This window comes from Monodelphis domestica, chromosome 3 (assembly GCF_027887165.1).
Source record: "Monodelphis domestica isolate mMonDom1 chromosome 3, mMonDom1.pri, whole genome shotgun sequence".
Classification (NCBI taxonomy): Eukaryota; Metazoa; Chordata; class Mammalia; order Didelphimorphia; family Didelphidae; genus Monodelphis; species Monodelphis domestica.
Genome location: NC_077229.1, coordinates 87,097,743 through 87,125,358, shown reverse-complemented (window position 1 = coordinate 87,125,358; position 27,616 = coordinate 87,097,743). Strand labels below are relative to the sequence as shown.

Genomic DNA, 27,616 nt, shown 5'->3' with positions numbered 1-27,616 from the left:
ATCAACTTTGTCCTGCTTCTTATCCATAGACAGCCCCCAAAAGCCTTGTCCTAAAACTTCTGTACTCTATACACTTGTTCTCTTAGCAGTCTCATTAGTCCTAATGAGTTCAGTGATCATCTCTATGCAGATGATTCCCAAATCTATGTTACAGTTAAAATTGAGATACCGACTGGATTTTATTATTTTATCAGAAAGGAGAAGGATGAAAGCGAAGAGGAGATAGATTACTTAGGGAAGTTCTTACCCTAATCTATCTTGCTACTTTTGGCTTTTGTTCCACAGCAGCCATGTCACTGTCCTCCCAGTCTGCCCCAACATGGAAGTCCGGAGAAATAAATTTAGTCATGCCTCAGTTTATCAAAATTTCTCTTCGACCACTGACTTTCACATGCCATGCCTACTGAACCAATTAATCTCCCCTCCTTTGCTTGGGCTGCCCAGGGGACAGAACAGGCTTGCCTCCTGCCACATGATCCCTTATCTCAGTTGCTGGCTTTTCCTGCTGACTACAGGGAGCACCAAAGCTCCCAATCTATTGTGATCAAAGTCCCCCTCAATAATTTCCTTCACACATATCACACACCCAGCCCTAATCTTTCTCACGTCTTGAAATCACCAGCTCTCTACTGAACATTTATACCCAAATATGCCATAGGCATTTCAAAGTCTATATATTTAAAACTATATTTTTTCTCTTCCTTCCCCACTGAATCTGCCCTTCTTTCAGGCCTCCAGTTTCTGTTTAAGGTACAACCATCTGCACAGGTTTTTAGACTCAGCCTCATCATCCACCATCTTCTCTCCTTTACCATCCTTCCATATTTAATCAGTTGCCAAGGCTTATCAGTTATACCTCTATTACATTTCTCTCTTCTATCCCTTCTCTGTTTGTCTCAGTTTCCACAATGGGGATAATAATAGCACCTACCTAGTAGGGTTATTATAAGGATCATCTGAGATCATATTTGCAAAAAGTGCTTAGTACAGTACCTGGCCTATACTAGGTGCTCTAGAAATGCTTATTCCCTTCTTTTCCCCACTACATAGCAGCTACTCTAGTTCAGATCTTCATTATCTCCTAACTGGACTACTCCATCAGCTTCCTAAATCAATCTCCCTAACTCCAGTCTCTCTTTTCTTTAAGAGTTTTCCATATAGCTACCAAAAATAATCTTTCTAAAATATAGTTTAACCATGTCAGTTTCCTATTTGAGATTCTTATTCCACTCTATAAAATACAGACTTCCCCACTTTGACATTTAAATCCCTCTCCTGTCTCCAGTCTACCTTTCTGGATGGATTTTACATTACTCCTCTTCATGCATACATTCCTACCAAACTGGCCTAGTTATATTCCCTGTCTCCCACTTTTGTCTTGGCTCTCTCCTGTGCCTAGAGGGTTTTCTTTCCTCATGTCTACTTAGAATCCTTTGCTTTCATGAGCTTAGCTTAAATTTAGGTGTCATCTCCTACAAGAAGCCTTTCATGATTCTCCCTAATTGTTAGCATTTTTTTCCTCCACAAGGAAATATTGGTATTTTTTAGTATTTGCTTCCTTTAGTTAGGGTATTTTCTTCCTCCAGATAAAAATTAATAGTATTCTTTTCTTCCTCTTGACTTCACCCAAGTATATACAGTATCTCTTCCCTCCTCCACCCACCCCCCTTCCTTAGAATGTAAGCCTCTTGAGGCAGGTATTTTGTAATCTCAGGTTCTAGCACATACAGTCTTTAGGACCTCTCCTATGTTCCCTTCACATAATGGGCTTTTAATAAGTACTTATTAAGTGAATGTCAAAAGAGCACCACATTAGGAATTGAAATTTTGGCTGAAGTTCCATTTCTGCCACTTATTGAATATTTGACCTTGAACAAAGCACTTTCCATTTGTGGGCTCTAAAACAAGGGAGGGCCTGAGAGTCCCTTCTGTCTCTTAAGATTTTATGAAAGGAAAACTCTTTCAGACATCATTTACTAAGCAGCTACTATTTTCTAGGTACAGTGTTAAGCCATGAGGACACAAGAACAAAAATAAAAAGCACTCCCTGCCCTCAGGGGGTTTACATTCTACTGGATGTTAAAATGTTTATATTGATGGGCATATATTATACAGAGACAGATTTCAGCTCCATCTAAGTTCATTTTCCTAACAATTATAGCTATTCAAAAGTAAATCAGAATATCTTATAAAATAATGAGCACCCTGTCACTAGTCTTCAGGCAGAAGCTAAATGACCACTTATTCTATCCAAAGGGTTCATGAAAGGGTTCTTTTCAGGTATGGGTTGGATGAGTTGGCTTCTGAGACTTGTAACTGTGTAGGTGTTTTTTTACATGTGTGCATATATGTATGTCTACATATAAAAACACATAAAAGCGATGCTAGCAATACAAATCTTTAGGTACTAATTCCCAAGTAAGGCAGATAAGAATTATAAAAGTTTAGAGGGGAAAAACAGGAACAGAATAATAATGTGGGGCTCTGCCATCTTACAGTCATAAGAGGAAATTCCTACAACATATGAGAATATTAATATATAAAATAGTACCAAATAATAAAATTTTCTTGTATATATATATATATATATCACAATTGAATTGATTTTAAAATAAGTGTGAAGCCTTTTTTGTTCTATTAAAAGAAATCTGTGGGGCAGGTAGGTGACTCAATCAATAGAGTGCTAGAAGTAGAGTTGGGAAGAACTGGGTTCAGATCTGACCCTAGACACTTCCTAGCTATGTGGCCCTAGGCAAGTCTCTCAACCCCAATTGTCTAGTCCTTACTGCTCTTCTGCCTTGGAACTAACACTTATATTGATTTTAAAATAGAAGGTAAGATTTTTTAAAAAAGGAGAAATCTGTAATTATAAAAATGGAGCTCAAAACCCTCTCCAATTTATAGGCCATGGTGCAGCCTCTTCTTTTGCTATCATGTTAATACTTCTGGAGCATTAATATGAATAAGTTGGTCATAGGAGGTTTCATGGAGAAGATGGGGATGTGAGCTGGGTATTGGTGGACTGGGAGGAATTAGAGTATACAATTAATTCATATTTACAGATGAATTAAGATTTGCAAGGTAGCTTCCCTTTTCTCAATTCCATGAAGTAGGTAGTAAAAGCATTATTAATCCCATTTCACAGATTAAGAAACTGAGGCTCAGAGAATTTAAAATGACTTTGCCAAGTCCACATAATCAGAACTTAGATTATATTCATGTCTAAAGATTGCTTCTTTTCTAGCTAAGGGAATATGGGAGCAGAGAAATTCAGGTAAGGTTAATAGTATTGAAACTAGAAAACATAATAGAGAGTGTTAAGGAATCCAAATTGACTACAACACAGTTCACCTTTAGGAAGAAGAGCAAGTGACGAGGTGTGAAAGGTGATTTTGTCTTTGTTTTTAAATAGAAGGTTTTGTTGTTGTTTTGTTGTTAAATATTAGGCTTTGTTTTCCTTTTCTTCCTCCCCTACCTCGTCTTCCTCCAATTAAGCTCTGAAATCATCGCCATCGAAGAAAGCTAGAACCACTTTGCTAACAACCAAGACCTTTGGACCATCAGCTGCCTTCTCTGCCAGCCAGCTTCCTAATGAGAGAGAAGAAACACAGTATGACCTACGAGGAGCCCGCAGTTATCCCACACTGGAGGATGAAGGTAGTGTTGACTTTACCTTCTTCTGGCCTAATATGATAGCCAAACTGCAGAACTGTTCTTTTCTAGAATTCTCCACTGAACTAGTCCAAGAGGCTGAACCAAAAGTAGAAGAAATTGAGCAATTGGCACAATCTTTTCCAGATCTAACCAAAGAATCACCTATTCTGACAGCTAATAAGGACCTCAGCAGCCTACTCTAACCTAAATAGGAAAAGAATCCCCATTAGGATACAGTTGACAAGTTGTCCTCTACTCTGTCTGAACAGATCCAACATGGGGAACTTTCCATCTCTCCATGCAGCCCACACCATTTTAGGACAACTCAAAAAGTCCCTAAAGAAGAATTGTTGGTTCCCTTTTTACTTATTCATCTGCAAGGCACTGTATTAGTGTGGGAAACATAAAGGTGAAATACAGTTGTCCCTGCTAGTACTTGGGGTATTCCCAGGCTATTTGAGAGAAGTGGGGTATGTACACAAATACGCATGCTACAAGAGAAAAATGTTGTAAAAAGGAGCAAAAGAAGGGTCCTAAGAAGAAGTAGAGATGGGGAAGACAAATAATTCATTTTAGGAATGGGGTACTTTGAGCAAACTCAAAGAAGGTAAGAGAGGGCAGAATGAGAATAAGGGGAGTCCAGTTTTTCTAGAACATAGGGTGCATAAAGAAAGAGCAATATGAGAACTGGAAAGAGTTAACAACCAAATTGCAGAGGACTTGGAATACCGGGATCAGAAGACTATTTCCTGCAGGATTACATACAGTATAGGGAGCCACAAAAGGCTTTAGAATAGAGAAGTGACATAATAACAGCAGTATATTGGGAAGATTAGTCAATCATGAGAATGATGAATTAGAGGGAGAAAATCAGAAATTAGGATACCAGTTAGGAAACTATTCCATTATTAAAAGTAAGAGGTGATTAAGATTGAGAATGGGGAAAAGGACCTTGGGGAGGAGAATACAGAAAATCAAGAAGAATTGACCAGACTTCGGCAAGTCATTGAATGTGGTAGGAAAGGGAGAGTGAGAAGTCAGAAGTGACTCCAAGGTGTCACACCTAGGTTATTGAAAGGATCCAAAAAATTAGAGAAGTTGGGGGAAAGAACAGGTTTAAGAGGGAAGATAAACTTCCATTTTTCTCATGTTGAGTTAGAAGTGTCCAACAGACAGACTAAAATGTCAAATCCCTCTCGAGGGAGAAATTAGGGGCTAAAGTACAGATTAAGGAGTCATGCATTAAAATTATAACAATCTAGGATGAGATTACCAGCAGAAAAGAGAGAAAGAAAAAGACCAGAGGCACAGACTTGAGGAACCCCCACAATTAACTGGCCAAGAGAAAAACAGATAACATATCATGGTGTTTATAAGTACTGGAATTGAATCCAGAAGACCCACGTCCAAAATCTGGATTTGATGCTTACTACTTATATGATCTTGAGCAAAATATTTACCATTTGGGCATAAGATTCCTCATCTACCTCTCTCAGCTGCCTTTGAACACTTAATCTCTGGAGTGGGCCAAGAAAATGGAAACTGAGTCAGGCCCCAAAAGAAGCAGCTTCAAATGCTGCAGGGAGGCAAAGGATAAAGGCTGAGAAGAGACTCTGTACATTGGTACTTTGATACATGAGTGCCTTAAGTCACGAGCAATTTGAGATACAAGCCTTCACAATTGGTATTTTTTGCTTTAAGTCAGGAGCAGATATTTGAATCACAAGCTTCTGCCTGTGGGAAGAGTCCGAGGTAGATGAGGTAATCAGTGCAAGTGAGATTAAGGAAATGTTGAGGATTTAAGAAAAAATTAAAGAGTTTATTGAAAAGACACACCTAGAAAAAGTTGCAACAGGTCGTGCATTTGGAGTTTTTGGTGATACTTGTTTCACACAGTATCAAAACATTCTGAAACAGAGGAAGAAACAAGCTTCCATGGAAAGATTTTTGTTGAAACGACTTCTAAGTGAAATCAAGGAAAGTATGGCAAAGTAGCTAAAATTCAATGAAGAAAATCATGATAATTAAGTAAAAAATAGCAACTAAGTTTAGCAGTAAAGTTACATATCAAAAGTAATATGTATAGTCAATTTTGCATTTAAATGTATGTGTAGAGAGTAAGGTGTTAAGCGATAGTGCACAAAATGAAAACCTCCGCCAGCATCTTTGCTTGACCTTGAAGGTAAATAACATTTCATAAGCAAGTTTATTTCTTTACATTCTTTATTATTACCTGTAAATATATTTATTTCTTACTTATAATATACATTTTCATATTTAAAAGCATATAAAACAAAAAATTTGTGTGGGACCAGAACAGTTTTTGCATTTCCTTTCATTTAAATGAGGAAATTTGATTTGACACACAAGCAAATTGACTTACAAGCTTGGCCATGGAACAAATTAAACTCATTTGTCAAGGTACCACTGTATTTGGTGACATGGAAAGAAAAGATTCAGTGTCAGGATGGGCTCAGGTGCCAGATTGCAAAAGGACGAGTAGTTTGGTTAGTGGTAAGGAAATGGAAACAAGTGAGGACAAATCTTTCTAGAAACTTAGAAAAAAGTAAAAACAAACAAACAAACCAAAAAACAGTAGCTTCATGGAGTCAGGAGATTTTTTTAATTGATTTTGGCATAATAGCAACTACTCTATTACAAATTATGATGAGTATAGACCAGTGTTAGTGAACCTTTTAGAGATCATGTGCCCAAACCGCACCCTCAAGCCTCCTGTGAGCAGCCCTCTCATTACCCATACAGGGAAGTGCTTGCATTGGGCTGCTGGGAAGAGGGGCGGAACGTGTGAAAAATGTCCTTAGGTGCTATAGAGAGGGGGAACAGAGGAGCCATGTGTTCATCAACATAGGTATGGACTATTCAGGCAGGCAATTGTAGATCCTTAATCAAGTAGCTATACAATTCAGCTTTGTCCTAGTTAGATAATCCTAAGTTACCTTCTTTAAAATAAAACTTTCTTTTCAGCTATAACCTATACCAGATGATTCACCTGGGGACGGGGGATCTGAATTGTTTAAATGTCAAAAAGTATTTCTGCCTATATCTGAAATTTTATAAAATAAGACTTTCTTCAAGATATTTCTATCCAGTGTCTTGAATCCAGCTTTCTTTTACTTCATGGAAATGTTTCCTTGGCTCCTTGAAAATTCTATAATCAGATGTGAGAATTGGTATTGTTTGACACTGCATATCTCTGGCAACAGTTTCAGTTGTTTGGGGGGGGTAATTTGAGGGGATATGGGAAAGTGAGTGGGGGCAGAATAGATTTTTGTTAGTTTTTTAAATTCTTTAATAAAAAAAAAGTTCTACAATATATGTAATATATAGTTCTATTTAATTCTATATAATTTCTTTGTAATATAAAGGAATTTTTTATTTTTAGTAGAGGAAAAACCTAGGCAAGGTTTCAGACTGACCAAAAGGAGCCAGCAGAGATGAAAAAACTGAGTATGCATAGGGGAGAAGATAATTCATGGAGCAAGGTTCTGTATCAGTAGTACCAAAGAAGGGAGTTAGCAATGGCAAAGGATATCTGAGGACACATCTAAGGGTACCTTTCAGGAAAGCAGATGGAAAGGGGAGAAGAGAATAAACTGAAGACATTGAAAATCAGGGTTTGTGGTATATAGCCTTTAGGGAGAATGTGATCTAGAATCAATGAGAGATGAATTCAAAAAATCTTGTGATGCAGTGGGAACCCAGTTAAGAATTTGGGGTGATCTTAGTCACCAAAATAGAAAACCTAAAGGAGGAACACATTTGGGGAGCAATATTCCATTCATTTTAGCAAATTTTTATTAAGCATTTACTCAGTATGAGCTGGGTTTTTACAGGAAATGTCATGATAAGCCATCTTTTACACAGAACTTTTCCAAATCCCACCAGCTACTAGAAAAAAAATTACCCCCCAAAAATTACCTCATATTGATTTTTATATATTTATATCTGCACATATGACCTTCCCCAATAAAATATGAGCTTCTTTGAAGTCAGGATCTATTTTTTTTGCTTTTGCATCCACATTTCTAGCACATAGTAGGTGTTCAGAACATGTTGATTCAAAGGAGAAGAAAAAAATGAGATAATAGTTGTGGTACAGAAGATCAAGGGAAGGCTTTTTTAAGAGTTGAAGGAGCCCACACATTTTGACACAGAAAGAAGATGATTGAGAGAGAAATCTAAGTGCATGAGAATGGAGTTTAAGATAGCTATCACAAGGTGCTAGAAGATGTAAGAAATGGGATTAAATGCAAGGATTGGTCTTAGCAGAGACTGACAAAGCAGAAAAAGAGTAAAGAACTGGAGTAGAGAAGGAAAAATGAGATCATCATCATCATGCTTCAGTTTCCTTATCTGAAAAATGAGTTTAATAATACTGGTAGCATCTACCTCCCAGAAATGTTAAGAATCAATGAGAAAGTTTACATAAAACATTTTGTGACCATAAAGCATTATAGAAATGTTAGCTGTTGTCCAGCTGTAATCATAGTACTCTGAGTATAGAAAGAGCTTCAATCTTTGTCAGCCTATGGAATCTAAATCATCTACTATAAGAGTTGAGACTTAGAGTAAAAAGAATTATTGATACAGTTGCTATGGAGTATGAAATAGGGAGGATAAATTAGGATTACTTAGCAAGTTAAATTATTATGACACACTCAGGGATTCTTAACCAGCTGAGATGGAGATTTACCTTTAGAAAATGAGCTTCTACACTGGTGGATAGAGAATCCTTCAAGTGGCAAATGATGGGGGTCAGGGCTTGATGAAGATTGTATAAGGCAGTGTCATCTAAGTGTCATGGAAGAGATTGGATTTGAGCTGAAATTTGAAATATGGAAAATATACTGATTGTTAAAGTGAAGGGATAGATTAATTATATGGGGAGAACAATATGAACAATCATAGCTATATCCAGACAATGTAAGTAGAATAATTTGGCTAGAGTGGAGAGTACATGTGAGATGGAGAGGAGCATTGTGAGATGAGCCTGGAAATTAATGGAGGCCATACTCTGAAAAGCCTTGAGTGGCAGCCTGAGAAGTTGATGGGGTTTTTTTCTCCTGTAGGCCATTGAAGTGTCTGTGTATTGTAAGGGGAAATTTTAGGGTTGTGACAATATAAATTTAATTGGTTGCCAGGGAATATCCCAAATTAAATACCCAAGTCAGTTTGGAAATTTATGGTGGTTTAATTAATATAGAGGGGGGGGAATTAAGGAGAAGAGAGAGGGAAAGGGTATAGGATTTCTCTCACTTGGCCTGTGCCAGGGAGAGTTCAAAGACCTCTGCCATGGGGTCTTTTCAGAAGATTAGAGGCTTTCCTAAGAGGATATTGTTTTGGAAGGTAAAGGAGAAAAGAATCAGCCTAAACTCTGAGAGAGCTCAGAGAAGACACCTCACCTGAACTAGGCTACTAAGCTTCCCCAGTAGTGTATCAAGGACTCTCACCGCCAAACCCAGACAATAGCTTCCACCATGCCAAGATGCCAAGACTCTCAGCACACTGCCACCAGAGCCACCTCTCCACGAAAAAAGGCCGAGAGAGGAAGTGACGCAAAATATATAAACCGTTTTTACATCACTTTCCTGCGTCTCAAATGTACCAATGGTAACTTAAGCTTGACTTAGGACAGCCCAGGAGTCTTGTCAGTTGTTTCTGATTTGTCATTTGCTAGCACATGTCTGTCATAGGCCATCCTTCTCAATACTTAATCCTTAAGTAGGGGTGTAGACATTCCTGTTTTGTTAGACTAAGCAGGGTGGAGTAATCTAAAGTTCACAGTGTGTTTAGGGCGTGCTATGGGAAGGAAAGAACCATTGACAAATTTTCGAAATGCATTCTTGACTCAACAACCTTAGTAATACCGTAAGAGAGAAAATAAAGTAAGTTACCATGAACCTTCTTTGTTAGATACTAATTTCCTTTTCTTCTTCTTTTGTATGGCTGTGGTCCCTGCAGGCAGACCTGACCTACTGCCCTGTACTCCTCCATCATTTGAAGAAGCAACTACAGCTTCCATAGCTACAACCTTGTCATCTACATCCCTCTCCATCCCTGAGCGATCTCCCTCTGAGGGCTCTGAGCATCCTCGATACAGGTAATTACAGCTTATCTAACTAGCCTAGAAGAAGGCTGGCTCTTGTAAAAGCTTCTGAACATGGAGCATGGAGAATCCTTCCTACTTGCCCATGTAGTCAAATCCAGAGCATCCAAATCATTTAATGAATCTTTTTCTGGTGGGCAAACGAACACTTACCCCCTGGCAGCTAGGGTGGGAAACTGGGAAACTCGTGGGCCAGATGAATGGATTTGTGAATCTGTCTTCACAGGCGCCGCACACACTCCTCTGGACATGATGCACGGTAAGATCCCTGGTCACTATTGTAACAGATTCCTTGGTCATTGGGGTTCAAATGTTGACTTCTTCATAAGGTTTGGGAGTGATGATTCGAAGTAGTTTGGGTCAATTTGTCTGCCTCAGGTTTACCTAACACCCACCTATCATGCAACCTTTCTCAGATTGGGGGGTGGACTCATTCCTGGAACTCAGAATCACAGAATTTCCACACTGGCAGGGACCTCTGTGGCCATTTAGTCCAACTTATACCTAAACAGAAATACTTTCTTTAACACTTCCAGCAAGTGGTCCTTCAGCCCTTGCTTAAAGACCTTCAATGATGGGGAAACTCCTACCTCAGTGGAAGCAGTCCATTACACTGTTGGATAACTCTGGTTATTAGGATGTGTTTCCTGTCATCAAACTTAATTTTGCTTCTTTACAACTTGTATTCATTGTTTCCAGTTCTGCCCATTGGAACTAAATAGAACAAGGCTAATCCCTCTCCCAAGTGATTTCCCCTCAGATACTTGAGGAGAGCTCTTGTTTCCCTCTAAGTCTGCTCTTCTTCAACTAATCATTCCCATTTTCTTCACATAATCCATGTGCTTGAGAAGTATTAGGTATCCTTAATGCCCTTCTCTGGACACTTTCCAGATTATCAGTAGTGTCCTTTCTAAAATACGGCATCCAGAACTGAACACAGTATTTCTTCTATAGTCTAATGGGAACAGAATACAGGAGGACTGATACCTCATCATTCCTAGGTGTTTGACTTCTAATTTAATATAACTATTTATTATAAAAAATGTTATTGTATATAATTAATAATATCATGTTTGGCTTCCATATTATGCTGTTGATTCATGGCAAACTTGTTAACTCACCAAAATTTCTAGTTCTTTTTCAGATGAACTATTGTCTAATCATCCTTCTCTCATCTTACATTTGGTTAGTTAACATTTTGAATCCAAGTATAAGGCTTTTACATCCCTATTAAATTTCACCTAAGAGTACTTGATTTAATCCAGTGTTCATATTTTCAGGGTCTCTTCAAAAACTGACCTTGCCATCTACTGTTTTAATTATCCCCACCAGCTTGTTGTTCTCTGCAGATTTGATAAGTATGCATCTATATGGTAACTTATAAAAATGTTCATCAGTGCAAAGCCAGATTCCTGGGGACCTCCAGGGATGACCTTCCAGATTAACAGTTGATTAATGGCTCTTCTTTTGGCTCCACCATTCAGCAAGTTTCAAATTCTTCTTCTATTTGTCATCTAGTTCACATTTTTATATTTTCTACAAGAATAGTACAAGAGACTATATCAAATATTTTGCTAAAATTTAGGTAAACTATACCAGCCTTAGTATGGTTGGTCTGGTATGACCTGACATTGTAAAGCTTCTTTTGATCCCTGATTCATTTTCTACATGTTCAATAATCATTTCTTTAATAATATATTTTAGAATTTTCCCAAGAATCAAAAGTCAAGCTCATTGATCTATAATTTGCTGGCTCCATTTTTTCCCTTTTTTCAAAAGTTGAAGTATTTTCCCTTTTCCCATCCTACACCTCTTTTCAAAGGGACTGTCAGAAGCTCAGTAATCTGTCTCATTTGTTAATTTTTTCGATTCCTGAGCACAGTTATCTGTGTCTGTCTTGAACTTAGGACAAGTGGGTGCTGTCTTCTTATCTTCTTACTCATCTTGGGAATTAAATCCCCATGAACTCTATTCATTCTATCATTTCCAGACCAAAGATCATTCTTTGCAGGAAAAAATTGAAGCAAACTAAGAATTGAATAGCTCTCCCTTCTGCGTACTCCTAGTTAACACCCTAATTACCAGTTGCTCCAGGCAGACCCAACTTCTGATCTCCATCACATCCCCAGGAGAACTTAAGAAACAAAAAGTCTAATTCTTTGGCCATTCTTAGCTTTTTTTTACAGCTTCATTTGATCCTGAGTTTTGGCATTACTGATATGTTCCTTACATAGGGACTGTGCCATCCCTTTGTATTCAGGTGCTCTGACTGTCCTTGTGGTGCATGCCTTTTTAACATCTCAGTTGGTTATTGAGTTCCCTATATGCCCACATCACTGTGTTTAGATAAATCTCCTTACAATTGTTTAGCAAATATAGCTCTTCCGAGTGTTTTCTGTCTTTCAACTTCATAGTAAGTAAAGTCCTAATTCTCTCTTTTTAAGAACTAACTAGATCTTTTGTTTTCTACATTATGAAATTCAGTCTAGGTCTCTTCTAGTGACTATGGTTCAACCAACTGTTATTCTAGGACATCCTTCCTTTTGAGAGAACCCCTGAGGCCCATTCAGGCACATGCACTGTCACCTCAAGGCAAATTCCTTCATAAATTGAACTGAAAGGCTTTTCATTTCTATTATGGTCCATAGTCATATTATGACCCATAGGTCCAACTACTATCCACTAGGGCTCTGAAGAGCTTTGGAACCCTGAAAAGTAGGGGGAGTGGCCCATAGAGAATGTCCCTAGAGGAATGAGGATAGATCCCTTTCACCAGAGGAAAGAGGATCAATCCCCTTCACCAAGTTTTGTTTATGCGTACTACATGGTAGAAAAACCTAAAGATTCAGTCTCCTGCTGGCCTTCTAGATCCCATGAAGAGGTCCATGTGGAAGAAGATCTCCAGCAGATCACCGTTGAAGTTGAACCCAAATGTAGCATTGATATCACGACTCCCAAAGAAGAAGCTAAAGGGTAAATGTTGGGTTACTAACAAGGATCTGGCAGAAAGCCACAGCTCTGCAGTCCCAAGGATGGTGGTAGGAAGCCTTTGTCCCTACCCCTAGAAACATGCCTGATATTAGTCAGTAGCAGCAGCCATGGGTACCAGGGACCTTCCCAATCTTGTTCTCCCCTATGACTACATCCCAGACAGGATCCTCCCTCAAATGAGAGAGGTATAAGTCCCAAAGGATTCAGCATCCAGAGAATTTTTTTCAAAAATGGAGCAAACTATTATTCCCCACTTCAGTGTTGTTAGCTTTTTGACCAACAACTAAAGTTATCCTTCAGGATAACTCAGGTTGAATTAAAAAAGATTATAGACTAACTATTCACTTGTTGTTTAGTCATTTTTCAGTTGTGTCTATTGACTCTTTATCACCCCATTTGGGATTTTCTTGGAAAAGATACTAGAATGGTTTGCCATTTCCTTCTCCAACTTACTTTACAGATGAGGAAACTAAGGCAAACAGGGTTAAGTGACTTGTCCAGGGTCACACAGCCAGTAAGTGTCTGAGATCAGAGAACCTAGCTGTTCTCTAACTCTATTCTTACTTAGGGGAAAGGCTGTATAGTATAGTGGACAGAGTCAGACTTGAAATCAGAAGACCTGGATTCAAGTCTTGGCTTGGTTACCAGCCATATGATCATGATCATAAACATGCTAATTCATCTCTCTGGGCCTCTGTTTTCACATCTGTAAAACATTCATCCCACTTATCTCATAACTCTGGTGTGAGAAAAGTACTTTGTAAACCAAAAAGCACTACATGGTTGGGAGCTATTGTTATTAGTATTCGTTGGCAACCAGTAGCTGATTGGTTCTTAAATGTGCTCTGTAGATCCGTTGGAGAATTTCTGAGACTCCAGGAGCCCACAAGCCTCTAAAACTATTTTCAGCATTACACAAAGATATTATTTACCTATTATATATCTGTCTCAGTTCAAGTTTTCGTCATCTACTACAATCTTAGAGCAATATCTCACAATAGATCAAATGCAGTAGGAGGTATGAGAATCTAGCTATTTACTCTTAAGTCAGAAATTAAAGAGATTTGTCAAAAATATACAAAACCACGATGATAGGCTTCATTTTTTTAATTTTGGGGTTTTTTTTAAGATAGTTACTTTTCATTTAAAAATGTTATGTAAATGTATAATGGGTTTATTGTTACTATTTTAAGTATTTTTAAAATGTATAAGCTTTAATTTCTAATGATAAATAAAAATATAACCCATTTAAATGAAAGCTCTTTGGGTTCCATAATAATTTTTTAAAGCATAAAGGAGCCCTGAGACCAAAAAGTTTGAGAACCACTGCTTTAACCTAATGGCCTTCATTGTCCAATTTCAGGATGTGTTTTTTTTTCCTTAAAGGTTTTGATTATCAAAGTTTTATGCTACTTACTGCATAATGAAAAAGGTAAAACAGATTTCAAGCTTAAGAACCAATTGATCAACAACTGTATGTTGTTAATAATAACTCAGATGCATCTTGCACATTCTGATAGTACACACATTCTCATTTGTCCCTCACACTGAGCCTTTGAAGATATGTGAGTATTATTATCCCTATTTTACAGATGAGAAAACCGAGGCCCAGAGGGGCAGTGACATACTCAGAGGCACACAGTTAGTAGTAAGTGACAGAACTGGGTCCTGAAACCCAGGTTTTCTGATTCCATGAACCTCTCACTCTACTCCAGCCCATCTCCTGAGTGCCTCATGTATGCTTAGCATGACACTAGGCACTGGGGTTATCAAAGAAACATAAGATACTCCCTCCCCTCAGAGAGTTACTGTCTACTTGGAGATGAGACTTATGTATGGAAACAATTAGATTATAAGGGAAAGATTTGCTCATTTGTGTAGGGTAGACTAATAGGGGTTCAGAGAAGAGATCTGGATGAGAATTTTATGCAAGAGGTGGTACTATCATAAAGGGGGGCACAGATATGGGGAGCAATAGGAGCAAAGGTCAAAAGGGCAGGGAGAGATGGCCTCCCATGCTCCTTTTCAGGCCAGTATTCCTGGGTCAGCTTATTCTTCCCCCTTAGGCAGTGCGTCCCTTTTCTGCCCTGTCCCCTGTTCTGCCAGTCATATTTCCCACCCCCTGTATACAGGGAAGAGGCTTCTTCCGCCTGCATTATGGTCACACCCCCGGCCACCGTGGAAGTGGAAACCACCAGCCAGGCCTCAGAGCCAGCCAGCCAGGCCTCAGATGAAGAAGATGCACCTGTCCCAGACATCTATTTTGTAAGTCTCCACCATGTCCCCCTCAAAAGGCCAGACTTGTTTACTCTTCCCATAGAAGGGTGGTTTAAGAAGGCAGTTTTAAAGCCCCTGGGTATCCATCTGGTCCCATAATCACCGTCAGATGTTTAAAATCCCATTGTAAAGGAGAATATCTCCTGGATGGGAACTCCCCTTGAATAGTTCTCTCTGAGGCTAAAAGCCCTGCCCTTTCCCCATCACATATTAATGATCACATATTACTTCTGAAGATGCACACATGAACAGAGCCTGGTGCTGTATTAAAAGTTCAAACAATGCAGCCTAGTGCCTCATCCATGAAGAAAGGCCCACTTGCCTCAGACACTAGAAGTGATTGTCCGGGTTGATTCTCACTGAGGCACGACTCTCTGTGACAGATGGGGCATTGGGGAATGCTTGGAAACCTGAGACAGAGCTGAGCCAGATGTTGATGTGCTTTGAAAAGAAGGCACACAGCATGAACTGGCCAGGCCCATTCTTGGCCCAAAGGACAGCGGGCAGGTGGCCAACATGAAACACCGGCTACTCTGGGCCACTCTGCTCTAGCAGCTTGGGCACCCACATACATTTCTGTGAGCTCCTAGATGTCATGAAGCAGTCTGTGAAATAGCTTGTTCCTTGGGGAAGAATAAATGTACCTGAACCCAGCTGAGAAGTGGGGTGGGGGAGGCCCAGGAGGAAGAGGGAAGGGCTTTGGGGAGGGAGGAAGTGATGGGCTTCAACGAAAAGATCTCGCGCTAAAAGTCACATGCTGTGGAAACTCCGGCCCCAGTTCACTGTCTTCAGGATGGGTCTTGGGTTGTGGCATGGTGAATTGATTCCCAGCAAGACCCTTGACCAATTCTGTTCCCTTTCCCTGCAGGAAGATGCATTAGACGGTACCGAGGAAGCCTAGTTCTGAGACCAAGGGAGTAGGTGAGGTGGTCTCTGGGTTGGCAGGAGAGGCCTGGGGTACCCCAGGGCTAGGTTCCCTCGGGCAATTCCTCACAGCTGCTGAACACCTTGCTGAGAATTTGGGGGGGGAAATGTCCAAGGGAAAGGAACCTGCTCTTGGGAATCCGGCCCTACGTTGGAACAGGGTAAAAAAAAAGGAGACCATCTGCCTGAAGCTGCCCCTGTCATCCCAGCCCGTCTAGAGTTTTCCATATTCATCTCTGCATTCCTGCGTGGGCCCAGCACATTGGGCTCACGCCTCCATGGCCAAGATCAGAGTCTCCTTCACCACCAGGGAAGCCCTTGGTCTCCATGAGCCAGAGGCCTCCCCACATCCTGCTTGTCCTTCTGGGCCCACCTCCGCCTCTTGTCCACATGTGGCTCGTCTGTTGCTGAGGAATGCCTGTCCACTGGAGAGGAAAGCAGCCTAGTCTCTGAAGCTTTGCTTCTGTGTAGTTTTTCCAGCATGCCTTTTTATATGCCTCCCGCCCCTGCTGCTTCTTCCTAATGCTCCCCCCATGTTCTTTCTTTCTCTGGGAACTGGGGAGGGGCAGGGGCAGCTGGCCACACTTTCTGAATTGCCTAGCTCTCCTCTCCTGCCTAGAACGGGCCTCCTGGTAGCTCCCACATGACTTTCTCTGAAGAGCTGCTCCTCCACTCCCACCCTGAGAAGTAAAGAATGAAGCTCTTAACTCTATATTCATTCCACTCTACTAGGCTTTCATCCTCATCCCGTGACTCTTCTTCCTCTTGAGCAGTGCTTTTGTGTTTGGTGTATGCCATCCTGTGTTTGACTTTTAGTGTAGGGGTGTGTGTGTGTGTGTGTGTGTGTGTGTGTGTGTGTGTGTGTGTGTTTACAGCCGGATTGGGGCAGCAGGGGTGACTTGGGAGACAAGAATTTCCTAGCAGAGAAGTAATAAAAAAAAATTTGGTATCTCTAGCATTTTTCAGCTTACAAAGCACTTTTCTCAAAATAGCCTTTAAGAAGAAGGTAGGTAGGTAGCAAAAGGTGCTTATTTGCTCAGCGGAGAAGCTGCTTAATAGAAAGCCCCACAGAGATGATCTGGGAGAAAATGGATTCACTTCAGGATTTTTACTATGAAGTCAGTGTATCCAAGGATGTGCAGGGTACAGGTACTTTCTTCCAGCCAGGTGGGAAAAAGGCCAAGCTCAGGGCTCTGCTGTTTTCCATCCTTGGCTCTGTCAACCAGCTAGTCTCTTGGGATCTCCAACCTCCTAGCCTACCTTTCAGCTGCTTTTCACCTCTTTGAGTAATTAATTTATTTTCACTCCATCCTTTCTCCTTTGTTTCCTTCCTCCCCTCCTTTTCCCTGCCGCCATCCAGTTCACGGATGGGAGGTACTGGATTTACTCTCCCCGCCATCGCCGACTCCGGGCCATCGTGCTGTCCCCCTCCAGGACTGTAAGTGAACCCAGCCTTAGCTTGGACACGCCAGATCGAGCTGACCCCACAACAGCCAGTTTCCATCTTAACCATTTGGTATTCTTGTCACTTTTGACACCAATGCCCCCTCTTCTTTACTAAATGGACTGCAGACTGATCAATTACCTGCTCCCTAGCCCCACCCTATCCTTGTCTGTTTTGAAAGGCAGAATACATATTCAGGAGATTAGTTTATAATTTCTGAATCTTAAGATGAACTCTCCATTCACAAAAAAAAAAAAAAACCTAAAATTTTAAAGTAATCTTTTTAGTAGTATTTTTTCCCTCAAAAGTACTTTATATGTTTCCTCAAACATACGGATAAATTAGGAGGGAGCAGGTTTCAGTGGCCTCATTTTTTACATAAGAAAACTGAAACCCAAGTTCTTCCAAGTTGCGCAAGTCCATGATGGAGCCTGGACTAGTTAGAACTTCTGTTTCAAGACTCCCAGGTAATTACTTTTTCCACTTAGACCACACTTCTCTTCTTGTGGCATTAAAACGCAGTGAGGATTAGCAACCTGAGCCAAGTCAGGAAATCTCTATCAGGACATGAGAAGAGTAGTCACTAGTCTAAAGGCTTACTATTTAATTAGCTCCTAGTTCTGTGTGCCTTTTTTAATCAAATCAGCAATTACTCACTGACACTATGTACAGCCCCATTTTCCTTTCAGTTTAGTTGAAGAGAAAACATATGTGAGTGAAAAACTGAAATAACAAGGCCAAAAAAATAATAATTAATCCAGAAGCCTAAGAAATAAAATGTGGGATTAATTCTCAGATAAATGGGAAAAACAGAAGCAAAGGAGAGATGGTCAGAGGTGTCCTGGAGGTGGTCTCTGTGGGCTAGTCTTTGAAGATGAGAAGGATTTGATAGAATCAGAACTGGGAAAACAACATTAGAGATCACGTGGACTGAGCCCCTCATTTTACAGGTGAGGAAACTGAGCCCCAACAAGTTACAGTGACTTGCCCAAAGTGTAAGTGGCAGAGCCAGAACTCATAGCCAGATTTATAGGGCCTGGAGCAAAAGTACAGAGACAGGAAGGCAGCAGCCAATGTCAAATTAGGCCAGTTTGGCTGAAGTAGAGGATTCAAAGGTCAGGAGTTAAGTATGGAAGGTATGTAGGCCTAGACTAGACTGGAGGAATATAAGGAATTTGAACTTGATCTTAATTTTAATGAAATAAGTAACTTCGGATCTTCTCCTTCCCCAACTGGCTTACCAAAGACCTGAAGAATTAGAGAGATATTGAGTCCTGACCTTTAGATCTGAAGTTATTAACTTTTAGCTAGTCCTTCATTATCTGAGAGAGGATACCTTGACCCTAATTTCCCTCTCAAATGAAGTACCAGGGGAATTATAGTATCCTAGACCTAGAGGAAGTTATGTAGACTTTTTTAAACTCTTCCCTTCTATCTTACTGATTCTAAGGCAGAAAAGCAGTAAGGGCTAGGCAGTAGAAGTTAAGTGACTTGTCCAGGGTCACATAGCTAGTAAGTGTGAGGCCAGATTTGAACCCAGGTTCTTCTGCCTCTAAGCCTGGCACTTTATCCATTGTGCTACCTAGCTGCCTCTTCGTAGGCTTTTAAAAAGGGTCAACAGTCCAGTCCCTGATATTGGAAAAATACAAGGGCCTGAAGTATTTTAAAAGTAATAGCCACCGTTAACAACACATAGCCATAATTTTCATAGAGAACTTTATTAGACATTATCCGATTTGATGCTCACCACAACTCTGTGAGGTACATGCCTCAGTTAATATTGTCCCCATTTACAGATGAGGAAACAGACTGAGAGGTCAGCTGGCTAGTTCATGCTCCCACACCTAATGTTGAAGGTAGGATGCAAACCCAGGAGTCTCTTGACTCCAGATCCAGTGCCTGTTCTTTCTACTACATCAAAGCTGAAACCCCAGCACCAAAGGGTGAAGTATTGCTTTTCTTGGCTGAGTAACCACCTCTAGACAGGTAGGGGCTCAGCCCTTATAACCACAAAATTGGCCCAATCTCACCTGGAACTTTTCTTTAATAGGCCTTCCCCTGAGCTATGGGATGGCAGCCACCTCTGTCATCCTATCCCTGTCACCTTGCGTAAGGAAGTCCTAAGAGTTGCTGAGCCAAAGGCTAGGGAATGACTGGAGGGCAAGGGGAGGAAGAAGAGTTGGTATTTATATGGTGGTGATCAGTCATCTAAAACTTGACCTTTCCCCATCCCATCCAGGTGTGGCTCAGGTGAGGAGAAGGTCTCTAGCATCCCCGCTGGCAGCCCAGTTTGCCTGAGTTTTCAAGGCAGGATTGGTGGGCAAGGCTAAGATTGACAGACTGGCAGCAATTCCCTGAACTTATGTTTTGCTCATGTCAGGCTTAAACTGTTTATTAACTATCCTGAGAGGTCTCACTGGCTCGATATTATTAGTCAAGCCAAAACAGCCAGTCCATTCCTCTTTTATCTTATGCTAGACACCCTAAGTGTCTTAAGATGACATCTGAACACTAGCTTTCCTTTGACTTCAAGCTTCGATCAACAGGACCTCCCTCCCAGCTTCCCAAGAAAGCAGTTACAACAGAATCAATAGTTTGTGGGCCTAATGTCACTTCTTAATTAAACACAAATTGTTATCTCCTAATTAAGAAGTAGAAGAGAAATCCCAGGTCTGTAGCCTGGTCTCACTACAGGTAGTTAGGCACTCTGAGGAGGGCTCTTTAAAATTAAAAATAAGTTCTCTTTGTTAGCTTCCTTTTTGTCTCTAGTCTCTCTGTCCGCCTGCTGTCCAATGCGTTGGGTTAACTAACTGCTTCCTCTGCATACTCCCCAAATTAACCTAATCTATCCTGCTAATCTGTGCCTCCCTCCTACCCCTGCTCTAGACAGATTTCACTCCCTCTCCTCTCTCCCACCCCGTTAGCCTGGCATTATCAGTGGATTCACTTGATATCCTAGCACATCCATTTCCACTGCATTAAAGGTTCTGAATCATTTAAATAGGCAGTAACTTTTCAAGCAGTCAGTACTGCTCTTCCTTGGCCCATTCTGTTCAGGGCTAAGCTTCAGGTATAGGGACTCAGGTATGTATCAGCGCCGTCCTTTGGAAAGGGGCCTTAGTGAGAAAGGTCCCAAGAATGCAAACTCTTCAGAGAAAGCTGTTCTTTGCCTTCCGGTATACAACTTGTTCTCAATCTTGAGTTTCCTACTCTTTTATTTTCTCCTTTTTTTCTTTTCTCCTTTTTTCTCTCCCTTGCTCCCTGCTCTGCTGCTGCTCCTCTTGCATCTCCCCCGCCGTCTCTGGCAGCCCACCGATGAGAGGAGCTGGGTTTACTCCCCACTCCACTATAGCACGAAAGTCCACTCAGTCTCTGATGACGAGAGCGATACAGTAAGTGTACCATAAAAGTGCCCTTGTGGGTTAGCAGGGAATTGGGGCTGCCTAGCCTCCCTTCCTGGCCTTTTGCAGTCACAGACCATGTGCTGCTCTTTGTGAGTAGAGACTTTTGTCAGTCTCCCAATACAGCTGGTCCTAAGAGTTTCCTGACGCTAAACAGCAAATGCTGAGCAGTTTGGAACCAAGATTAGGCCCGCAGTAATTTCCACATTTCTTGGGCAGAGGGGGGCCATGAAACTGCGGATCTGTTCCATCCATCCATAGCCCTCCCATCGGGTTAGGAAAAATGTGGGAAGGAGCCTTCTTTTTCTCTTCAATTTGTTTATCTTTTGCCTTTTGCCTCTTTGCAGTAATTTCTATGCAGACATGAAGCCTGAAGCCAAGCCTAATCCCCTCTCCAGGTTGCTGTGTTACCCTTGTGTTGATGTCCTGCCCCTCTGGGCTGGCCATGAGGGAGTTTGCCAACTCGCTGCAGCACAGGACTTCCTACCAACGCACATCCCACTGGAACCCTGCCTGAGCCTCCTCTCCTTGTTGTTTCTTCCCACTGACCAACTCAGCCATGACCATCCTGGGACCAATGGCAACTGACTGAAAAGACTCAACTCCCTATCCCAGAATGCCCAGAAGAAAAGAAATCAGTGGGGTGAAATCGAAGTGAAGCTAGTTTTCCCCCTGGGCACTCTTGTAAACTACCTATGAGTGTGTGATACTGTGAACCTTTTTAATTTTAAAATCATGTATTTATTTTGGGTCTTAAATCTTTGCACACAGACACAGCAGCACAAGCGTGCTTTTTTTTTTTTAATGATTAATTGCACTTTCAGTTCCTCTCTTTACTACATGTATATCACAAGATCACATGAAACCTCACTAGAGTTCTTGAGAGAGCAATTCACCTTGGCTTTGTGGGAGGGCTGGGTATGGGCTCAGTGTGTGTTTGGTCAGGGGAAAGACTAGGTCCCCTATGTGGCATCTCCATCCGAAATCTATGCTCCAAGCCTCTGGACTTCCAGGTTGTCAATGACCTGTAAAATGAGGTGGGTCATTGACATGGGAAAGAGGGAAAGAATCGTTAGTGTCTTTTCCTCATCTATACAGCATCACACTCCTTTCTCATCTTCCTTATGCTCTGTATTCAAGACATTACTGTCCCTACCTTTGTATGGATTGCTTAAGCCCCTATTTGAACTCAATGAATCACCCTCTGCATGGCATGAGCCTTCTAACAGGCATCCTGAAAAAGAAATCCCCCCTCATTTCTCTGATGTGCCCTGGGACCGGTGTGCAAATAATTGCTGTCTGATCTCTGGGAATGGAGTCTGGAAGTCATGCCAACTCCTCTTTCCCCCACCCCCAGCTCCACATGGAGACAAGAGACTCGTCCTCTCTGAACATGCGCGCAAAACAATCAGGTGACTACCTGTCAGCAAGTCAACCACCAATTTCCATTCATGCCCTTTGGACAGATTCTCTTACTTTTGAGGGTTCCACTGGCTCCTGCTCTTATCTAAAAGTAGCATGGGAAGGATGGAGAAAGTATCACAGCAAAAGAGGCTTTGGCATCATCTCATCCAGAATGACAATGCTTTCTAGAGGAGCCTGACACCAGATATAGGCCTTGACCTGAAGAGAAGGACTCTGCTTTGATGGAAACTCTTGGAGGCCATGGGCTGTGGCAAGAGCCTTGCTTATGGATTTATACCCTTTTCCTTCCCTGCAGATTTGGTTCCACTTGCCAGAAGGGAAACCTTTTGACATCACCTACTGCTTCAAAGATCACAATTTTTGAAAGTGCTGCTCTTGAAATATTGATGTGCTCTACCTGGTGCTCCTGAGGTGTAGCATACCTTAAGGGACTGACCAAGGGCTCAAAGAGTCCTCATGTCTCCCTCACCTCTTAAGGCCAAAAGTGGCTACCCCTCTGAGAGGTACAGAGCCTGTTCTTTTTACTCAGAGCTAAGATTTATGGACTTCTTAATATAAATATCACATAAATTATTCAGATTCCAGAATGGACAAAAGCAGTGTTGGAGAATTTTTCCATTGGACTTTAAAGCAATGGCTTCACCAAAACTTAAGCCACTGGGAAGGAAAAGGGGGAAGTCAGAACATTGTACACAAGAGACCTGAAAGGGCAGTCCATAACTAAAGCAAAGCATACTTGTTGAAATGGCAGTGTAGGTCAGCAGCAAGCAGGGCTTTAATCCATTTTGCAATTCAGGGACTTCCAAACACAGTTTTTTACCCTTAACACAACCCCAAGGACCCTCCCTTTTCCACCACCTTTCCATCCAGTTGCATGTATGTCTCTGGCAGACAAAGTCAATGGCATTATTTGCTAAGGGAAGACCTCAGAAGCTTTACCCAGAGCATATCCAGGGTTTCATGACTAACTAATGTGATTACCTTAACCTTACCCAACCCCCTTCCCACCACTAGGCCTGGCAGGGAGAGATGCCAAAGGAACCATCATTGGTCTAGGAGATTAGGCTCTTCCCTGCTTTGAGATTCTGTCTACAGAAACAACACTTAAAACTAAGGGTTGATGAGTGATTTTGTTATTTTTGAGGGGGGAGATCTGAAAAAAAAAATATGGTATAGATTAAAGAAAGCAGAGACCCTTCTTTGGAAAGAGGGGAATGAAGAGAGAGGGGCATTGACAGTCACAAATGAGGAAACATCTAATAGCACAGCAGTATCAAAACATTTTTTCCCCAGATCCTACATTAGGATTGTTAGAAGCATGACATTCTGTAGTAGAGTTTTTCCAGGTGGAAAGGAAGTTGATTTGATCAATGGAGGATTGATAAATCCCTATCACCAACCCCTACCACTCCTCTCCATCTATTGAATAATACCTTGTGGGTGTGTACTTAGTGTGTTTTTAATCTTTCAGTCCCTTTCACTGCACTAAGCATCAGTATCTTCTAAAAATGAGCCCAAAAGACAAGGTTTGGGGAATGAATATTGTTAGGCCCCTCCAGAAGAGAAGCCAGGAAATCCAAGTGGCTCCCTGTTTCCTGGTCTTTTCTGAAGATGTGTTCTTTTCTTAGCCCTGTCATAATTTACAGAGTCAAACGTGGTGGCTTATAAAAGCTGTAAGGTTTCTCTTCCCCTGTTACTTTCCTGCTGCCACTTTGTGGTGTCTGAAGAATGTAGTTCCCTTTCCTCTGGAATTGTTCCTGTCTCCACAATGCCAGAATATGATTAAAATCTAGTCCCATCACTATTCTCCATACATACTTTCCCCAACAAGAAGACTCTCAAGTCCAAATCTCTGCCCTAGCTCCTTTTGGAGGTGGATTTAAATTTAAATCCTATTCCACTTCCCATCTATTCCCAACTTTCACATTATCCTAAGAAATTGTGATCTTAGCTCACATGTTCAGGAAGCACTAAATTTGTCATTTCAAAAGTGAGGAAAGGGGCCCATCATACCATCTACTATTTCATGGAATGTCCCAAGTAAAAGTTCTTAGTAAAAGGACAAGAAATTGGAACTGAGAGGGAATAAATAGCTTACATTGAATGACAGAACACTCAGTTTAGACCTTTGAAAATTTCTGCTGAAGAGGAAGGTGAACTATAAGGGTAGTCTACTGGTCATGGGATATTGAACAGCCTTGTATCTGGGTTTTGAGGCAGCTGAAAAGTCTTGCTTGGATCACCTCTGCAGGACCCTCTTTGCACAGTTACCTCTATACCACAAGAAAAACCAACTGACCTCTTTTTGTGGCTGGAAATTTATTTTAAGTTCTGTTGAGTACTGCATGTACGTAAATTTACTTTTCACTCTTCATCACTAAAGGAGACCTTGGTGATGTGGGATGAGGTGGAGAAACTAGCTGATTTGCATCCATTACTCAACATTCAAGGAAGAAAAAGTCTCACATCAGGCTTTCTGGCAAATGGGCCTTGAGTTATGGCATAATGGAGTTGTTGGGTATCTTGTACTTCAAATGGTGCATATTGGGTTCAAATCCTTGGCTCTGAAGAGCCATGCACTTGAACCAGCAAAAATATGAATGTTGTACCCCAGTTTTAACACCCTTCAAGGGTCTTTTTGTGCACCCCAGAGAGAGCACTGTATCTGCCAAGGATTGAGCAGAAATGTTTATTGGTTACATGATGAAGTCCCTACTATGGGCCCATATCGCCAATGTAATGGTTTCCTTGGACGAGTATCCCATTCAGGAAATAACTGTAGGTGTCTGATGACCCAAGATGGCAGCTGGGACAGACCTCCTGAACAGAAACTGATGGGCTACCAGGTGAGGCCAGTGAACCACTAAAGCAGTATTCCCCAAAGAGCAGCCCCAAGTGGAGCCTCTAAACATCTCAGGAGTTAAACACCCACTTCCCCAAAGTTCATTATTTAACCCATAGAATAGAGTGACCCACAAGGAGGTGCTGTATCCTGATTGTCAAGTGTCACAACTCAAAGTAGTCCTAGTTTTCCCTTGACTCCTACCCCTACCTTCCAGCACACTGAAATGATGTGTTGCATAATGTCTCCAGCCTGCCTTGTTGGGCTAACCAAGATGGAGAATGCAAGAGTTCAGGGGACAGGGAAGGGAAAGAATGGGCCAAGGACACAACGGATCATCCCAGGGCCCTCCCCAAGGACTCCAGCACCAGTTTGTCCCCACACTTCCTTGTCTTTGGACTCCCTGTGGTTCTGTCCTCCTTCCTCAGAAAGGCAAAACCCATAACTCAGGCCTACCAGACTGCTTCGGACTCGAAGTCTCCAGTTGACACAAGAATAAAAGTCCCTGCAGTCCACGTCATTTCTTGAGTCTTGCTCTCAAGAGTATCATGTTACAAATGTATGTAAGTAGATATGTAGTTTATCATATATTGGGGGAGGTGGGCGGGATAGAAAAAAAATCCAAACTTCTGTTGATAGTCATGTTTCTATTTTTGCTTTAAGACACTGAGGCCCTTTTTCGAAGCCCCCTTTCCCCAGAGAACTGTACATTGATGCTCAGTTGACCGCATTAACTTAGTCTTCATTGAGGAGAGGGAGAAAAGGCAAGACCTATTTATAATGTCTAGAGAATGAATTGCCTTATCCCAATGAGGATGACTCCTGAAATCCCGATTGTTATCCCTTGAGTGTAAAACTCTGTATATACTCTCCTGAATGACATGCATCCTTCTCCTCACCCTGTCTTGTCTCCAGTGGCTGCTATTGCTAAGAAGGTGGATGGTGTTTGAATTCTTGTACTGTATAAAAGGCATTTCTCTGATATCACTTAGGCTGCAGTCTCTTCAGAACCATCCTGAACCTAGAACACCTAACGTTAGCTAATGCAATATGTGTGGTCACTGATGGAGCCTCTTCCACCGTACTGTTACTGCAGACCTGCAGCTTGTGTCCTGCTCACCCCTGGGTTACTCCTGTCTGTTCTCTCTACAGTAGCTCCTTGTTGGCCTTCTCTGGGTGGCAAAATTGCATTGATATCTGACTGATCCAGTCTCACAGCGTAACTGATTTAAACAAAAACCTTGTGTGTCTTAACCCTCAAAGAGGGTTCCCATGTACTCAGTTCCCCCTTTGTCTGGTATTTGACAATCGAAGCGTGGCCTCCTCTTTCACGCTGTCTCTCGAACCCAGAATTCTTCTGTAGACCCTTGCCACCACTGCTGACACCCAATAACACTTGTATGCAAATCCCTCCTCCTGACCTTTCCCCTCCTCTTTTTACTTTGAAAAGGTGATCTCTAATAAATAAGGTGACAAAGCACTGGTGTCCGCCGTGTACGTATCTTAAGGAACGAGGATGCTTCTTTGTTTGGTTGACCCTCTCTGAAAGCACAGAGTAGTGGGGATGGAGGAGACTTTAAAGCTTAGGATGTGAGAGCCGAGCCCAGCACGGGGAAACTGGAAGGAGCCTTAGAAGCTTAGGGGCGGCTGGAGAAATAGAGGGGGACTTGCCAAAGTAATAGCCTTGCTGAGCTGAGGACAGAGAACAAGTCGTGAATTTAGCAGGTCTGAGTTCAAGGTCCACTCTGCTATTTACTAGTCCTGTGATTTTTTTTTTACCCTTATCTTGTCTTAAAAACAACACTAAGTATCTGTTGGAAGGCAGAAGGGCAGCAAAGGCTATGCTGTACAGGTTAAGTGACTTGCCCAGGGTCACGCAGCTAGGAAGTGTCTGAGGTCACATTTGAATCCAGGACCTCTCAATCCACTGAGCCACCCGGCTGCCCCTCTGTACCATTCTATACCACTGATGAGTTCAGTGATCTTATAGCCTGTATCAAAGCCTGAAAAACATTTATCCCCCCTAGAATTTTCCTAGAACACAGAAGACAGACAACAGCCACAGAATCAAGTCTGAACAAAAGCTGGCAGTTTTTGGTGGGAAGCATAGGGGCCTTTCAAACTATAACGAATCAGGGGGGTGAGGCTGACAGAACCTGGACTTCTCCAGGAGCACAGGAACTGGACCAAGCACCCATCTAGCCATGATCCTTGAGGACTGTGTCTGTTGGGGCAAGTCACCTGATAACCTCTCTGGATGTCAGTTTCTTCATCTATAAAAGTAGTTTGGACTAAATGGCCAGATCAAAATCCATGATCTTATAAGTACAGAATATAGCATATTCTGGTCACCATATTCTTTGATTTAACAAGTTTTCTTTAAAGGTTGGCTAGAACTGGGGTCTATCAGGAAATGACTATGATTTAAGAATAGGAGGCATCAATGAGACTAAGAAGCTATCAGATAACCGCTTCCTTTTTTGATGACCTCACCCTTCCTAGTCCCACATCGCTTTTCTCTAAGAAGTAGC

The 27,616-nt window shown here is 41.6% G+C and overlaps 1 protein-coding gene across 23 annotated transcripts in view; it reads left to right on the top strand.

The window, feature by feature from the left end:
• PIP5K1C (phosphatidylinositol-4-phosphate 5-kinase type 1 gamma) overlaps window positions 1-26,565 on the top strand; it is a 155,893-nt gene extending 129,328 nt beyond the window's left edge. For 12 of the 23 annotated variants that reach the window (XM_007489161.2, XM_007489159.2, XM_056822410.1 and 9 more), the window contains 6 exons: window positions 3,496-3,657; window positions 9,637-9,775; window positions 10,008-10,040; window positions 12,650-12,754; window positions 14,905-15,037; window positions 17,334-20,719. In XM_007489161.2, the coding sequence (XP_007489223.1) occupies window positions 3,496-3,657; window positions 9,637-9,775; window positions 10,008-10,040; window positions 12,650-12,754; window positions 14,905-15,037; window positions 17,334-17,534 (773 nt within the window). In that variant the 3' untranslated portion in view covers window positions 17,535-20,719. The other 11 variants (XM_056822396.1, XM_007489160.2, XM_056822403.1 and 8 more) reach the window with 5 other exon arrangements.
• The last annotated feature ends 1,051 nt before the right edge of the window (window positions 26,566-27,616 follow it).